The sequence below is a fragment of the Panulirus ornatus genome, chromosome 11 (genome assembly GCF_036320965.1).
Source record: "Panulirus ornatus isolate Po-2019 chromosome 11, ASM3632096v1, whole genome shotgun sequence".
NCBI classification, from domain to species: Eukaryota; Metazoa; Arthropoda; class Malacostraca; order Decapoda; family Palinuridae; genus Panulirus; species Panulirus ornatus.
Window position 1 is genome coordinate 48,546,839 of NC_092234.1, and position 17,283 is coordinate 48,564,121.

General features: G+C 38.2%; 1 protein-coding gene across 2 annotated transcripts in view; it reads right to left on the reverse strand.

The window, feature by feature from the left end:
* stau (double-stranded RNA-binding protein Staufen) overlaps positions 1 to 17,283 on the reverse strand; it is a 57,831-nt gene that overhangs the window by 12,740 nt on the left and 27,808 nt on the right. For both annotated transcript variants that reach the window (XM_071666942.1, XM_071666941.1), the window contains exons 11-14: positions 9,015 to 9,161; positions 6,984 to 7,157; positions 6,010 to 6,190; positions 3,306 to 3,451 (exon numbers count right to left, since the gene is read on the reverse strand). In XM_071666942.1, coding sequence (XP_071523043.1) covers positions 3,306 to 3,451; positions 6,010 to 6,190; positions 6,984 to 7,157; positions 9,015 to 9,161 — 648 coding nt within the window. The remainder of the gene's footprint in view (positions 1 to 3,305; positions 3,452 to 6,009; positions 6,191 to 6,983; positions 7,158 to 9,014; positions 9,162 to 17,283) is intronic.

Consider the following 17,283-nt stretch of genomic DNA (forward strand, 5'->3'; position numbering starts at 1 on the left):
ATGCACTAAAACCCTTGTCCTATCAAACAGCATGGTGGTTCATGCAGAATCTCCTCCACATACCTAAGCCTTTGCACATCCCTATAACTATTTTCAATACATACTTTTTTCTCACTTATATTTTCCCTCACTGACTTCCAGTCTACCCTGAACATCTTGCCATTTATTTGTCTTTTTATGCATGCTATCTACATGCATTTTCTACATAAGTCTATAACAACTCATTCCTATGCTTACAATGAACCAAAAATTCTTTTGATAAATACATTATCTCCATCTAATCAGGTTATAATCAAAAGTCTACTGTTTTCAATCTACATTCATTTTCAATATATCTAAACTGCCCATACACTATGAGCCATTCCACAGTTAATCAACGATGGCTCAAAGTTATGTTTCAAGACTCCATCTAACACACTGTTAGACATTCTATAGCTAAACTGCTTTTCCTTTCACTATTACAAGCAGGTATATGTATTTACTCCAATTTTATGTAAACTATCATCATTTCTTCATAGTTTCTGACTTATGAACCACTAAACTTATGAAGAGGATCCAGAAATGTAACCCATATGGAGGCAGAGGACTCCCGCACATCCTCCTCAAAGGCTCAAGCTAGGGTGTCTGTATGTGTGTGGAAGAATCAGGATGAGAAAAAGGGGAATAGGTAATATGTTTGCAGAAAGGGAACTGCATGTTTTGATTCTGAGAGAAACTAAGCTTAAGGGGAAGGGGGGAGGGAGAGGAGGAGAATAGTTTGGTAATGTCCTAGGGATAAAGTTGGGAGTCAGTGTATGGGTGAAAACAATGGAAAGGATGGCACCTCTGCCGAAGGAGTTGTGGGATTGTGTGAAAGTGTAAGGAGGTGAGGGCTGATATTGGTAAAATTGAAAGAGGATTACGAGAGGTGGGTATCTGCTAGTGCTCATGTATCTGGTACCATGAGGATTTAGGAAGAGTGGCAAGTGATTTGGGATGACCTGAGTGAGTGTGTTAGCATTTCTAGTACAACGAACTGCATAATAGTGATAGGGGTTATGTATGCACGAGTGGGTGATGTGGTAACTGAGGGTATAATTGTAAATGAAAATGGTGAACACCTTCTGGCACTGCATGCTGAAAGAGGGGTGGTGACTGGAAAAATCAGGTATAAAGAGGGACTTACAAATGCAAACAATGATAAGTGGAGTTAACAGTGAACAGGAATTATGGGATTACTGCATGTTCTCAGTAATAAGCACACTAAAGAGAGATCTTCTGGATGTAAATATGCTGAGATAGACAGCTGGTTGGATCTCTAATGACATCTCTGGAACTGAAGGTAAAAGGTCTGTATGAGCTCTGAGAAAAGGGGAAATATGGTGGGAAGTTGATGAAAGTGAGTAAGTTTAGAAAAGGGGCTTGTGTACGAAGACACCAGGAGAGACTGGTAAAGGAACAGCAAAAAATGAGTGTACATGAAGCTAGGAGAGGGTGAGGAATGGGAGGTACACTCTCCCCGGATTATTTGGATATCATAAATTTGTAATCTGGATTAATTAACTAAGCCCAATAATTACAATTCAATGGAGAAAATCTTTGCAATGTTATGAATTAATGAAGCATTTTTGAACTCTGAATTAAGCATATAATATACAAGAAAAAATTCATAATATTGTTAAGGAAATTTTTCATGTCAGTCTACAAATTACAGCAACATTTTGAAGTATTCCAAATCAGAGAGTCAAAACAAATTTTCGTAATTTGTGTTACTGCATAACTTTAAGTAGATCATAAAGGCCAAAACCCAAAGCATTATAATCTAATGGGATCCAGTGTACTATGGGGAGCAGTACTTACATGTGTTAAGAGGTGTGTGGGATATGGATGTGGAAGAAAGGATGGTGAATTGTGGTACAAGGAACTTAAGTTGTTAGTGAAAGATAAAAGAAAGTTTTATGGAATAACTTACAAGGATGGAGTAAGGATGAGTAGATGTCAAAGAAAAAACAGCAGAAGATCAAGGATTTAAAAATATGACAAATGACAAATGAGTTGGGGTAGGAGAGTATTATCAAATTTCAGGGCAAATAATAAAATGTTTTGGAAAGAGGTGAATAATGTTAAGTGAATAAGAGAACAAGTGGGAGCATCTGTGAAGGAAGTAGATGCAAAGTGGTAACAGGCAAAGACGATATGAAGAAGTGGAGCGAATATTTTGTAGAAATGTTGAATGTGTTCGATGAAAGGGTGGCAGATGTGACATATTCATGGTTTCATTAATATTAATGGAGGATTATGTAAACTGAGAGCTTTGCCATAAGCAAGGTCTGTAAACAGCTGAATATGCTCTGACCAAGTAAAAGATTTCATAAAGGCATGGTGACTGGCCTTGTGCCAGAAGCCTGACACATGTGACCGGAAATAGCGCACTTCTCTCTGCAAGTACTGACTAAGAACTGAATTTTGTCTCATATCTCTGCTTTCCCATGATGATGTGCTATTACATGAAAGTACCTGCAATATTTCATGTTTAATTTCTCCACATAATTATCAGCATATATAATCTATACACCTTATCTTTAATGCTGCATGGGCGGCAAAAAACTTATGTACAGTACTATGCCCATGGTATTCTGAAGGTTACCAACCACTACAGTGAAGGATATAAAAGCATTATCTGAGTTGCCATTAGCTGTTGTTGGTTCCTGACTCAACACTCTACTGTTTATCTAGCCCAGAATTTTCAATACCCCAGGCCACATACATCACACTTGCAATCAACTGCAGGAGGCATCTTGTGCCATACACAGCACATCAACTGTCAATGGGTTAATCAAAAAGGTACCTAATCACCTGATTCTGGTTCTGCCATCATACAGACTTATTATATGCTTAGCTAGTATTCATAAGACAGAGATAATGATCCTTGAGGAGGGGCAAAAGCTGACAGCTGGGTAAACTCTAAAGGCAATGTGTGGTTAGCTTAAGAAAGTTATTTGGGAGTAGAGAAAATACTCTGTTAACGCGATATGGCTTTCTACAGATCAGATTTTGCTGCCTATATGTCCCTTAACTTCTGCTTATTGCAGAGAATATTTGATCTGATGAGTAAGGAATAAAGAGGGAAACTAAATTCTACTACAATTTCTAAGAACTGCTGTAGGAAATTACTTCCACTCGACAGCTTAGGAACAAAAGAAAAGAATGCTTGTTCTAACTATTCTTGTCTTGCTGTTGATGGATTACTTTCTTCCTCAATGAATAAAATTAGAAATCAGTCTAATTTCCAAAACTGAACCTTTAAAAGTAAAATTGGGCTATACCTGAGGTGGTCCTTGGGGTCCTGAGTGATGGTTCTGTTTTGCCATGGCTTCTGCAGTTGGAGAGTTTCCTGATTTTAGTAGCTCCTTGGCAATTGTTGCTGTTGCCTGCATATTCACCATTGGACCTACATTTACCATACCCATACCTGTACATACGTATCAACAGTGAAAATAATTACACTTTCATGATACACAAGTTTATCCACAGAAAATATATATTCATATCAACTCATAAATTTCACCTGGATATGAAACTTTGTAAATGATCCTAAGCACACTTAAGATACAAACTGAAATGCAAAATAAACCAAGTCTTCAAAAGACATATCAAAATGTATACATACAATTGTATGTTTGTAAGGCACATCCAAGGGAATATGTACAAAAATAAGCCACATACCAACCACATCCCTGAACATGAAAGTCATGAAAAACCTACACAAAGTCCATCTATACACATTCTTCATTCACCCTTCATTCGCATTGACACATGCAGTGCAAGTAAAACTTTATAAAACTCTCCTGCAACATGCCCTAACAACATGTATCTAACTTCCACATAAAACACTTTGGCCCAGTTACAATCCTAGTACTTCCTTGCATCTTCAATAACTCTACGATACACAACAAAATCCATGACATCTGAAAACCTGCCATCATGGAATCGACCCTAAAACACTCTAAACCCCCTAACTTCCCTCCTCCTACCATCCTATATAACTTCTGTTTTCAGATTCCAAACTGAAAAAATTATCCAATACAGAATCAAGCAGTATCAATCACCAACACCCCACATAAGCAAGGCTTTTGATCCAATCACTTAACAACCACATTATACAAAAAGCTTCAACCAACCCAACTCCCTTCCCTCAAAATAATTGTGGCAACAGACATCAACAAAGCATGCAACACTGTTCCCTGATATTTTCACACAAAGATCCATGACACCATCCTCTGCAACAATGATAGAAAGTGGTTTGCCAACTTCAAAGCTGACCACCAAGCCAGTCTCTCCCAAAGGATTCGTCTCTAAAACTATTATGCTTTGTCTACCAAAATGACCTCCCAGTCCCTCCTGCAGACCACAGTATGAAACGTTAACATGCAGATGACCCTGCAATCACATTGCAGTACCCTGACACCCTAGAAACAGCAATATGCAAAATTTCATTACATAACTGGAACAATGGCTCACCCAAAACAAAACAAATCATTTGCATCTCCATACAAGTCTTCAGCCTCCACTTTTTATCCAAGAAAGTCACACATCCAATGGGCAGTCTCTCATCACCTTCAATGTTCAATCACTTCCACATAAATAAATGCCAACTATTCTGGGCATCATAAATGACACACATATACCAACCATTCACTCCCCCCCATGCCAAAAACATCAACAAAAAACAGCAAACAAACTAACAAGATAAAGAATCCCTTAGTACCCTCTACACAAAATTCACCTCCTTCATCCTAAACTACACCACGTCCACTTGGTCATCCAACCTGTCATTAGTAAATATAACAAAGCTGCAAACCACTGAAAAATGAGCATTTAAAGCATTCCAGGCTCCATGCAATCATGAACATCCAACACCTACAAAACACATCAAAAATTCTCCCTACATAATCCCTACCCAATATGCTCAATGCTCAGTTCTTGCAACAGCACAAGAACCTTCCCACTGAAATCACTCCATAAAAAAACAACCAACCCCTAAGTAGAAATAAAAAGCTTACCTCTGCTTGCTTTGCACTTCAGCACCCCAACCTAAACTCAAAGATCCCCTTCATCCCAACAAGAACAACACTAACAAAACATGCACACTTAAATCAGCCAACAAGCTCTAAACAACTGCCCTCCTGTGTTATCAACCATTGGTGGTACATCCACCTGAAACCCCACACTCAGCAGACATGTATAAATTACATTCACTTGTCTATGCTCTGGACATCACCTATCCCCACATCACTACAAATACCGATTCAATGTATCTCAGAACAATATGCCCACGATGAACTAACCACACTGAAAACACTGAAAACTTACTTCTAACATGCCCCTCAATTATCCTAAAGCATCACTACACTTTATGACCTGTGGTCCTGCCCCCATGGATTTGGCAAACTTCCCAAGTGCTGCAGGGGCTCTGCAGAAGTAAGGGGCTCCTAGGGAAGGAAGGTAAGAAGATATGTACAACTGTATGCCTCAAACCTTAGTTCATCTGATATATATCCACAGAAATACCAACATGTTTGCAAGTACACATTCTTATATCCACAGAAATACCACCATGTTTGCAAGTACACATTCTTAAGACCTGAAGACTATAAGACCCTTAGGCATAAGAGGGAGGGGATATCATGAAACACATATGGTGCCTGTAAAGTCATCAGTGCCTTAAATAATGATAATTTAATTAAACAACCTCAAGATCCCTTATATGGGGCTCTTGCAGCTACAAGGCAACATTCCAATCAGAGGCAGGGGCATGATGAACTCCTTTGGAGTGTGAAGGTCTTTGATGAGACGGTACTCCTTTTTGTCTTATGATGATAATAAAACTCCCCTGAAGGTGACTTATCACTAGAAATGTAAGCACTGGCATATATAAAACATTTTAGTAACTTCATGAAAAATTTCTGAGTAGTTAAAACTACAATTCACAAAGTAGTGCAAGATATTTAAAACAAAACATTTAATTACCTTGTGGCTGAACCTGTTGGAAACCATGGAGAGCTGACCCATCTGGCATCATGATAAGCCCAGGTACCAGTTGCCTTCCCCCACCAACAGCTGGTCCCCCCATCTGGCCCATGTTATTAACACCTCCAACAACTGCTGCATCTGAACCACGTTGATCAGCTCCATCTTCCAAGAAGGTTACCTACAATATTATGATAAAAAAAAGGTAAGACTACAAATTTCCCTTGTATTGTACTTATGTGCAGAATGTGAAGAACTGCTAGTTCATTTGTATTCAATGAAGACATATATATGAAACAACATGATGGTTAATCTCAAGACTGGATTCAGACATGAACGTTATAGTAAGTCTTATTGGGAAGATTGTGAAAAAAGGCAGATACTGACTTATGAACGATGTGAATATAAAAATAAGAAAATGTGCTTTAGTGTAACCATGTGAGTGGACCAATATGGTATTTGGCAATGAAAGGACAAATTAGGTTACTTCAAACAGTTGTAATAAAAGCATATCCCCTCATATTTAAGCATGGAGGAAGAGGAAGAGGAAGAGGAGGAGGAGGGAGAGGGAGAGGAAGAGGAAGAGAAGGTGGGGAGGAGGAGGGCACATGATCCCAATGCTGAGATTTTTCTTCCTAAAATGAACAAGGACAACACCTAAAGCTCCAAGATAATCCTAAACAGTTATAACAATATACAATAATATTCAGAATAGGGTGAACTACTTTGATCTTTAACATTTATGAGGTAAATATACTTAAAAAAATAGCCATAATTTTCAATGAGAATGTTCCAGTAATCTTATCAGTTCTTTAAATAACCTTGATGGAGCATGTGAATGACAGGCATGATACTGACGGCAATGGCAATGACAACACTAACAGAGACATACTATAACACAGTCTGTCTCCTTATAAAGCAGTAAGCATTAATCTGCATGTAACAACAGGTAGTTAAGTTTTACAAAAATTCACCTTTCTAGTTTTGTCAGGGTCTGAATTTGCACCATCAGTCTTAATGGCAGGCTTGCCTGGCTGTGGCTGAGGACGAGAGTAACCCAGCAGCTGCAGCATGTTCTCGGCTGCTGCTCTTTTGGCAAGCTTCTTGTTGGGCCCACTACCCTGTGCACTCTGACTACCAACAGTTACCTGTGAAAGGAATGTATTCAATACATAAAAACACTGATCTTACTAACAACTTAAAAGTTTCAAGTGATTAAGGTTAACAGGTCCAAGTATGGTTCACAACCTAGAATTACCTGTAACATTAAAAAAAGCAGTATTTCTCATCACAACAAACCCATCACCAATGAAAGAATGACCAGATCCTGGCACCCTTTTGACTGCCATCATGCAACTAGGAACAAAATCACTTCCACAGCCAAAGTTCTTAAACTTGCTCTTTCCTTATTCATTTCTGCAACATTTGTGGTCTCAAATCTCACCTTTCCTCCACAGAACACTACCTATTTAATCATTCCCTGATCTGAAACCCAACTGCCTACGACTGCATCTCCTTTGCATTATAAGATCTCTAACTATAATCTCTGTGTTTGTTTCCGTTTCAAGGCTGGAATTCTATATGTTAGCTGAGACAGCACGGGCAGGTGAGGCCCTAATCAAGGCCATCCACCCTTGCCTGAGCCAGGTACCCGTTTTACCGACCAACCCCTAGAGGTGGATGAACGGCTGGGTTAACTGTGGACTGACTGCCGCGACCAGAATTCAAACCTGTGCACTTGACCCTGGGGAGCCCATGAATGCTTCATGGTCAGATACATTAACTGCTGCATTACAGTAAAAACACCTACTGGTCACCTTATGGATCTTGAGCTTTCTAACTCTAATGCCATCTGGCTCAAAACGTCAATATCCTCCATTTCCTTGCTTTTAAGTTTTGTTTATCTCCACCTCATTCTTTTCTTTTTAGCTGAGAGAGCACAATCAACTGAATGTCCTAATCCAATCCACCTCCTTTATGCCATCTATATAAAAATATTTTTTTCCACCTCCTTTATGCCATCTATATAAATATATTTCTTTAAAATAGCATTATGCGGGCATTCCACCAGTTTTTAAGGCACCTAAGTCATACATATCCTTAAAATTTGGAATAACCAATCAAAAACACTGTCAACCTCTCTCTTAAGAAATTCAATTGGTATTCCATCCACCCTAGCTAATTTGCCACACTTCATCGTACACAAAGCTTTCACCATCTCTCATATTTTCATCAAACCATTTGCCATGACTCTCTCGCTATATGTACCCCCTCCCCATGTCTCAGGAAATAATGCCTAAAATTGCAGTATACTTACACAGATAAGAAACATCTCATCTGCCAGCTCAGGCCTTCATCCATCCACTCAACACCCTCACACACCAAAATTAGGAAAGAATACTTCTTTTCTGGATATTTTCTTTAATAAAGTATAACAAAGACTCATTCAGTAAGGAAAAAAAATTAGATCATTCCCCCCAGATCAGGTTGATAATTTCTGAAAATCTGCACAACTTATGGGTTAAAAACTCAATGCATAATAAACATAAAGATATGTAGAAGTCTACAGTCATGATTCTGAAAATCACACATTAAGTAACATCCACAAGCTAAGACTAAATACCTCATTTTCATAATTCACTTAGAATATTAGTGACTCCACACTATGTGAAAAAAAGGGGGGGAGACAAGTTTGCAGACTGTCAAAACGTATTTTCATCAATGAAAGTAAAATCTAACACCTTCACAAACTTGTGAATCATATTTCAAAATTTACATTATTTTATGGCCCTTGACATTATGAAAAAAATGATTCTTGTTCTCCCTACAAGAAAATGGTTAAAATACAATCTTCTAGAAACCACACCAATCATGAAGCTATTAATTCTTTTTACCAAAGAAGGAAGAAAGAATATGAAGTTGTGAACTCTAAGGTTTAGTACCTAATTAAAAAAATATTATATTACAGTTGCCCTACACAGAGTTTTGAGGAAATATATCCATACCTGCATGATAAACTCTCTTCGACGTGGTACACCTCTTTCAGCCAAGAGTGTGTATACAGGTTCCTTCTCTTTCTTGGCCTGCTGGATCTGGATCAGTCTGGAAATGGGGTTTATACCCTGACCATATTCTGGGGCAGCTTTTTGTTCCTGTTTATGGGGGAAATTAAACTGAATTAGTAATGACTCACTGCTGAGTAGTTCATAAAACACATGATCAAAATCATTAAGAAAAAATATGGGAATCTACATTACGGTAAAACGATGATACAAAAGTATCAACCTTTGTTTGTGGGTTGTAGGGGAATGAGGACAAATCAAACAAAAGCATGCACACACAAGCACAGGTAAAGATCACCTAACTACCCAAGATTCTGCCAGAGGCCAGGTTAGTGTGCAAGCAATTGATTCAGAGTGCAGATTTTGCTTGGTTTATGCTGTTGATATCTGCAGCCGCACAATTCCCATAATCATCACTTCTGGGATGATCCAGCACTTTTCTTAGCCAAGCTTGCATCTAGATTTATTCAGAAGACTTCCATGTTCATTGTTCCTATTTCTGATCTTTTAAGGCAAAACACTGAAGAGTTGCTCCAGCTTTTTACCAGGCTCTCAAAATTTTTTTTTTCAGTGCCCTTTTACCATACTCTAAGAAACACTTGCAAACTTAAGTCACTATTTCTTCTAAAATGTGAGGTTTTAGTTGAAAAATATCTTTTTTATGATCTATGTTCCCACAAACTATCATACAGCATTTTATCCTTCTTTCTATATTAAATAGTTCATGTTCTTTCAGTCTTTTACATTAGTTCGAGTGTTCCATTCTCTCAATTTTACCTGGAGAGTTTTCTGGTTTCTCTCTTGTCTATTAACCTATTTGCTTAAGTAACAATACAATGCAACAATATTCAGTTTTGTTTTTTAATATTTTTTTTTTTATTATTATTATACTTTGTCGCTGTCTCCCGCGTTTGCGAGGTAGCACAAGGAAACAGACGAAAGAAATGGCCCAACCCCCCCCCCCATACACATGTATATACATACGTCCACACACGCAAATATACATACCTACACAGCTTTCCACGGTTCACCCCAGACGCCTCACATGCCCCGATTCAATCCACTGACAGCACGTCAACCCCGGCACACCACATCGCTCCAATCCACCCCATTCCCTGCCCTCCTCTCACCCTCCTGCATGTTCAGGCCCCGATCACACAAAATCCCCCCCACTCCATCCCTCCACCTCCAATTTGGTCTCCCTCTTCTCCTTGTTCCCTCCACCTCCGACACATATATCCTCTTGGTCAATCTTTCCTCACTCATCCTCTCCATGTTTTTTAATATACACAGGATAAATTTCCATATCAGCTTTCTATGAATTTCATCCATAGCTTTCTATCTCAAACAGTGAAAATTCTTATTATCATACTGCTCATTACCTGGCTCATCATTAAAAGCTTTTCCATATGTTCCCTGAATTCCAATTCTTTATTTATGATGAACCCTAAATGGAACATCAATTCACTTTAAATCTGTCTCCCTGCTGGGCCCTAAGAAGGTGTCACCATTATAGTTATTCATTCCATGACCTATTTGTTCAAATTTTCCATCAATAATTCCACTGTTCTCTTCTGCTCATTTATATACCTGTCATAGCATTTTTTCTTAATTTTCCCTTGATCCAATCTTTTTTATGACTATACCATCACATGCTAATTAACCTGACTCATTTCTTTCCTTTCTCTGTCTTAGACTGATATCGTTATAAACACCATTCAAGCTTGCATGATACTGTTACTTGCAACATATTTGACAGAACATCATCTTTGTCACACAAGCTTTGTTTGCTGCTGCTTTGAATCCTTTGGATTTTAGAAACTTTGACCTACCCTCATGTCCTGCCTTTTATGTTTTGTTTCACTGCTCTCTCAAACAAAATTCTGCAACTTGTCAAATGCCTTGGCAAAATCAAGAAAAATAATATCCATTCTCTCTCTCTGCATTAAAGTATCATAAATGCTTTTATAGCAAGCTTATCACTGAGACTGTACTTCATTCCTTGGTTACAATCCATGCTAGCCTGTGTTTATACAACTGTTGTTGATTGTGTGTTCCAATGCATATTTTTTCATCATATCTAACCCAAATAAACTTCAGAGCAGCTCAGGACTTAAAAAACAAATTCAAATTTTGCTTGTAACTGTGAAATGAAAGAATATATGAAAAAAAAACTCATACATCTATGGTAGAGTACTGAAATTAATGCAGTGATCCTCAGCAGGAGGCAGTGGATGGAGTAAGGAGGGAATGGCAAGAAGAGCAAAGGGAGCCTTTGACTGATTCAATAGCAACTCTTATTACTGTATATGAAAAATATACATGTAAAGGTGAAAGGATATGTGCAAACACATGAGCTAACCTAACTTATAAAGTGGTAACATAAACTTAAAGATAATGCACACTTCCCCTGTCAAAAGCAATGCAGGGAAATGGGGTTTGGGGCAAGTCTTATGACCCACATTCACTCAATGACACTTATCACTGTTTTTGGTTACAATCACACATTTACATATATTTCTACATATATTTACTTTATTTATTTATTGTACATAATTGCTGTTTCCCTCATCAGCAAGGTAGCATCAGGAAACTAATGAAGAATGGCCCATCCACTCATATACTTGAATATATACATAAATGCCCATATATGAACAAATACATACATATACATATCAAAACATACATACATATACATACACAGACATACATACATACATATGTACATATTCATACTTACTTGCCTTTATCCATTCCTGTCACTACCCAGCCCCACAGGAAACAGCATCACTACCCCCTGCATATACATATGGTTGGAAGTAGTTGGCAGGCAGTCAACAACAAGGGAGGTATACTACCAGTGCTACCTGCCTGGGTATCAAGAGGGTCAGGGACAGCTGCATAGTGAGCCAGCAATTCAGTGGCTGTTAACCTGGACTCCTCTGACCCAGGGTGCAGTCTTTTCTTTTTGCCTCAACCACATGTGGAGTATGGCATTCTGTCCACAAACGTGCAATCTCTCCTTGTCACACATAACACGTGACAACACTTAACTCACTCAGCTCATTCTTCATAAATCTAGATTTTCCTGTGGTGAGCACTATGTGCTAGCCCTGCCTTATGGCAAAATGGTAGGAGCAACAGATGGTAGTAAGTAGGAACATTAAGGTATGGGCATTAGGTAGAAACATAAGGTAGGAGCCTCCACAAATGCTGCATTAAACTTTGCCTCTGCCAATGGCCTGTTAAGGGTGAGCCAATAAAGGCTGCAAAGCAGCACTAGAGTTTACTAGTTATGGAGACTCTATTGCCGTGGCCAACCCCTTGAGGGAGTTCCAGAATTAAACAAGCATGTCTGCAATTATTTACAAGCATATTTACACTTCTAAATTATTTCCAGATTGTGGTAGTCTGTAATAAGCACCTGAAGTGATCATGAGACACTTGGTTGCCATATGAATGTCAAAATATTGGCTGGTTGTTTAAATAAGCCAGTAAAAACAAGTGTTCATATGATGATTCCTGGCACCTGCCACTACAACTCTTCTTAAGATGAATTTCTGCATTCAAAATTTAAAGACTTATCACAACAAGCTATGAAAAAGAACTTATGAATACCTATAAGAAGAATTTAACAAAAGCTGGGGTAAGCACACATTACTCAACAGACATGCCACATGTTTCACAATACTCTTATTCTCTATTGCAATGTTCAGTGTATGCTTGCAAATTCACCTGGAACCTTTTTCAGCCATCTGTCAACTCACCTTATAAAAGTTTCTCTACCTGCATGTTCTATGTTTCAGTTGGCAATACAAAGAATCTTTCCATATTTTTCTAGGCTCTTATTTTTTTCTAACAGGCTCAATTTTTTTTAATAAGCTCTCATTTCTTTTAACTAGGCTCTCATATTTTTTGTTTACACATCCTAAGGGATTTTTGTATATCTAGGCTCATTTTTTTTTTACTAAATCGTATGGAATTTCTAAACATCTAGTTACTTTATTTCTTCCATATTGTGAGGTTTTTCATCCTAGTAAGTGTTCCCACATCACAAAAGCAAAATGTGAAAACCCATAAGAAATGAGACTCCATTAGAGACAGTGCAAGCTTTATGGTTTTGGATGGTCTACTACCTGTGATCCTGCTATTTCTGAAAAGATGCCGATCTGACTCATCTGCCTACATCACTAAAGCAGCACTGGAATGCCTTAGTTACCACTACAAACAGCCGTGGAATTGGTGAATATGTAGGTCTTAAAAGAAAAAAAAAATTCTGTCATTTGCAGAGTCCTACCAGCATCTGAGAAAGCACTTGCTTTATGGGAGATTAATATACCTTTCTATCCCTCAATATAAAGTACAACCCTACGGATTCAACTCTGTTGACCATCATATGATATCTATGGCAGGTAGATGTTCAATAACCATTAAGCAACCCAGTCAAACCTGTGACACTATGGCTTGGAGGGTGAAGTAGTAACTACTGACCTCTTAATCTCATTCATTTGCTTACAGATGGTGACTGTCCCTTAGGCCTATTACCATCCAAAATCAGTAAGTTTATGATGGAAAAATACAAAGAAAGGAAAGGGAAAGTAAACAGATGCACACAGGACTTTGCTTATGGTAGAAAACTGGTTTTTCATCTTTCAAAGCCTACATTTATCACCTAGGAACAGAATCCTAGGAGCATGTAAGAGCTTACCTATCAACAGGATAAAGTCCTTAAGAAAAAGCTAAAGAAAGTTAAAATAGGACCTACCCTTATGACCCCATCTAACAGCAACATACTCAAAGCCAGACAAGCAGACCTTTACAGAGATATCAAACAACAACATTTGTCAAATACCAAAGAAACCTTTTATCAAATTTAGCAACAAAGTTCTTAAGCAAGCTCCATAAAAGAAAATTTTCAGATAATTTTGAATGTTCTGACAAGGGATAAGTGGTGGCACCCCTTTAACCCCAACAGGCATCAATATAACCCTGACATTTGTCCCTTTAACCCTGACACTTCCATCTAAAAGTCATTTCCTATTCTTTCCAGACACCATGAGCAGATAGAGGAAGCAAGTGCTGACAACAGAGGAGACTGCAAGAACTGATGTTGATGGCCTCTGAGGTGTTCTTTAGTATCATTACTTACGAACACCTCATTTATGATTCTGATCGTAGTTCTTACAATTATAAGTTGGATTAAAGTTTTTCCTAAGACTATGATGTTTTGTTTTAATCATAACTATAGATGAAAAAGTACAGAGAGAAAGTGGACAGAGCAAAGAGCTCAGGGTGATAAGGTGTACTAATTTTATGATAAAAGAAAACTATTTCTCATTGTCAAATATGCTTTTCTCAGAAAATTAAGTAATAAGCATAGAATCCTCCTTTTTTGAGTATGTGTATGTGTGTTAGAAAAGTGGTACACACTTTAGAACTACTTTCATTTCTTGATGGTGAGATTGCATCAACCGGGTATGCCCATGAAATTATAATGCACATCCAAAGGGTTAAAGAATCCCTAGGGAAGATTTTACTTCTAATAACCTATGATGAGATTTTGCATAAAAGCAGGGTGCCTACTGTAGAAAAGTACAGAGTTACGAAAAACAAGTCATGTAGGTTAAGTGTACTCAAGTGGCATGTAAGAGATGGAGAGATTGTAAGCTTGTGAAATGAAAACGAGCTACTTTACATGTGGGTGAGACAAGAAGAAAAGATAGCTGCCTGGGCCAAAGGAGCAACATTTGACAGCCAGTGAAATGCTGGCTCACTATGCAGCATTCACTAACCCTCCTAATACTCAGGTGGGTACTGCTGGTACTATACCTCCCTAGTTGGTGGCTAGCCAACACCTACTACCTCAGAGAACTAAAGAAGATCTGAGGAGAACTTGCGGAAGACCTGAGCATGAACTGGCAAAGACCCAGGAAAAGGAGGGGAGAACAAGGGGAAGATTTAGGAAGACCTGTGGAAAGTCTAAGGAGGACCTGGGTAGAATGTGAGGAAGACCTGAGGACAACCTGTAGAACATATGTGGAGGATCTTGGGAAAACCTAATGGAATACCCAGATAGGATCTGGGAAAGCTTTAGGGAAGACCTGAGGAGTACCTTGGGAAAACTTACGTAGAACCTGAAGAAAAAAAAACTGTAGAAGACAGAGTTAAACTGCAGAAGATATGTTAAACAACCCATGGAAGACCTGAGGAAGATTGAGAAGACCTTGGAAGGATCTGGGGAAGATTGGGGATGACTTATGGAGAACCTAGGAAAGACCTGAAGAAGACCTAGTAAGGAACTGGGGAAAAAATTTGTGAAAAACCTGAAAAAGGCCTGGAAGGACCTGTTTTTGAGTTAATTTGTTACTTTCTCATACCCATACTGCAGCATCTAAGGCCCTGCACATGTAATGTAGGTACTCCAGAATCTGGGCAAGGTTTAAAGCTACCATACTTTGGCCTTTAAATACTCTAAAATCACCAAAGGCTGCCATCTTTTCTTAGGTAACATTGCGTACAGCCTTTGTCTGCGATGTTTTTGTGGGTGAGTATACTTCAAGACTAATATTTGGTGTTATTTGGGCCTCCAGGCCATAACCTTGAAAAGCAATAAAATGAATTTCACAAAACTGAGCCTTTAAGGTACCTGTTCCTTACTGTACGTTTTTTTGGCATTCTGTTTATAATTTTGTATGAAAACTGGACTGAAAATTCTCCCCATGAATGTAACACACTCTCCACTGCCAGATGCACTCCACATATCCTTAAATTGTCCATTCTGCCTTATGCACCCTTATTTCAACTATGGATTTCATGCATCAAGTTAGTTCACACACTAGCCCTACTTCTGGTCTAACAGTCAAATGAAAAGAAGTACACTAAAACTAGTACTCATGCAAAACAGTTTATTTCACTTATTTCTTTATCCTTTAGCAAGTATTTTTATGCCTTATTAAAGTTATCATTATTCAAATGTCAAGGAAGTGGTAGAACTGGGGCTGGGGTGGTAATACAGTATAAGCTGTGAAACAAATCTCATTTTCTATAACAAAAAATTATAGAATTTATGCAAATTCAATTCTTAACCATTTTTGGAACACAACCTTGCCTTACCTTCCTGCCCCAGAAGTCCTTTCTATTCTAATGAGGCTCCTGCAGCATTCTGGAAGTTGATCACATCCACCAGTTGGGACCACAGGTCATAAACTGTTCTCATGTATTATGTACATCTATGTGCAGAGAGTGCAGGGCATGTGAGTAATTCATGTTTGGTGTCTTCTTTATGGTAGTTGTATCATGGGCATGAAAGGCCTTTAGATATGTTGAAATGGTGTTTACAAATTTGCAACGGTGGGTGTTATCCAGAAATAAAGCAGAAGACTGTGACTTGAGTTTGTTTTGGAAATGTGGTTTTCAATGGGTTCATGTCTGGTGGTCTGAGTTTCAGAATGAGGTAGGAGTTCAACTGTTTAATGTTTGTCAGTTTTGTTCACTGTGTATGTGTTTTATCAGTGTTATATTTACTGGGGGTTGGGAGAGCTGTGAGCTGAGATAAGGGAAGTGTGAAGCAAGGGTATATATCATATTACTACTTAAGGATGGTGGTTAGTTATAGAGAGGTATGGAAGGGAAGCATCTAGTGCTGTTGCACAGACCTGAGTACAAAAGAGGACTTGGCATACATTAGATGGAAACAATATGGAAACTAATGAGGGAGCAAATACAAATAAATGCAGGGATGTCTAAAAACTAAGAAGTTAACGAGGACAAAATTCCAGAGAATTCAAAAATCCAATGTGATTAAGGAAACTGGATACAACTAATGGCAGTGAAACATACAAAGCAAGCTAAGCACAGTGATAAAGTAAGCATCAAAACATCAGGCTTGAGAAAAGTAATCTTTACAAAATCCTGACACACCTACATTCTAAAAAAAGTACATCCAGTCATGCTAATACACACACAACTACTACAACATTACACCACAAAGACATTAGTAAAAATGTTTAATCTTGCATACAATGACCACACAAGTTTCTTGAGATATACATCATGAGCAGACAATAATGAAGGTGAAGCATAATGACCTTAAGTACAAAATCATTACGTACACATTTTAAATTCTCTTTTCTTCTTATAAAAGTCCCCAAATCCAAAAATTCCTGAGAATATATTCATTCATGTGCATGAATATTTTATGACATTCATCTAA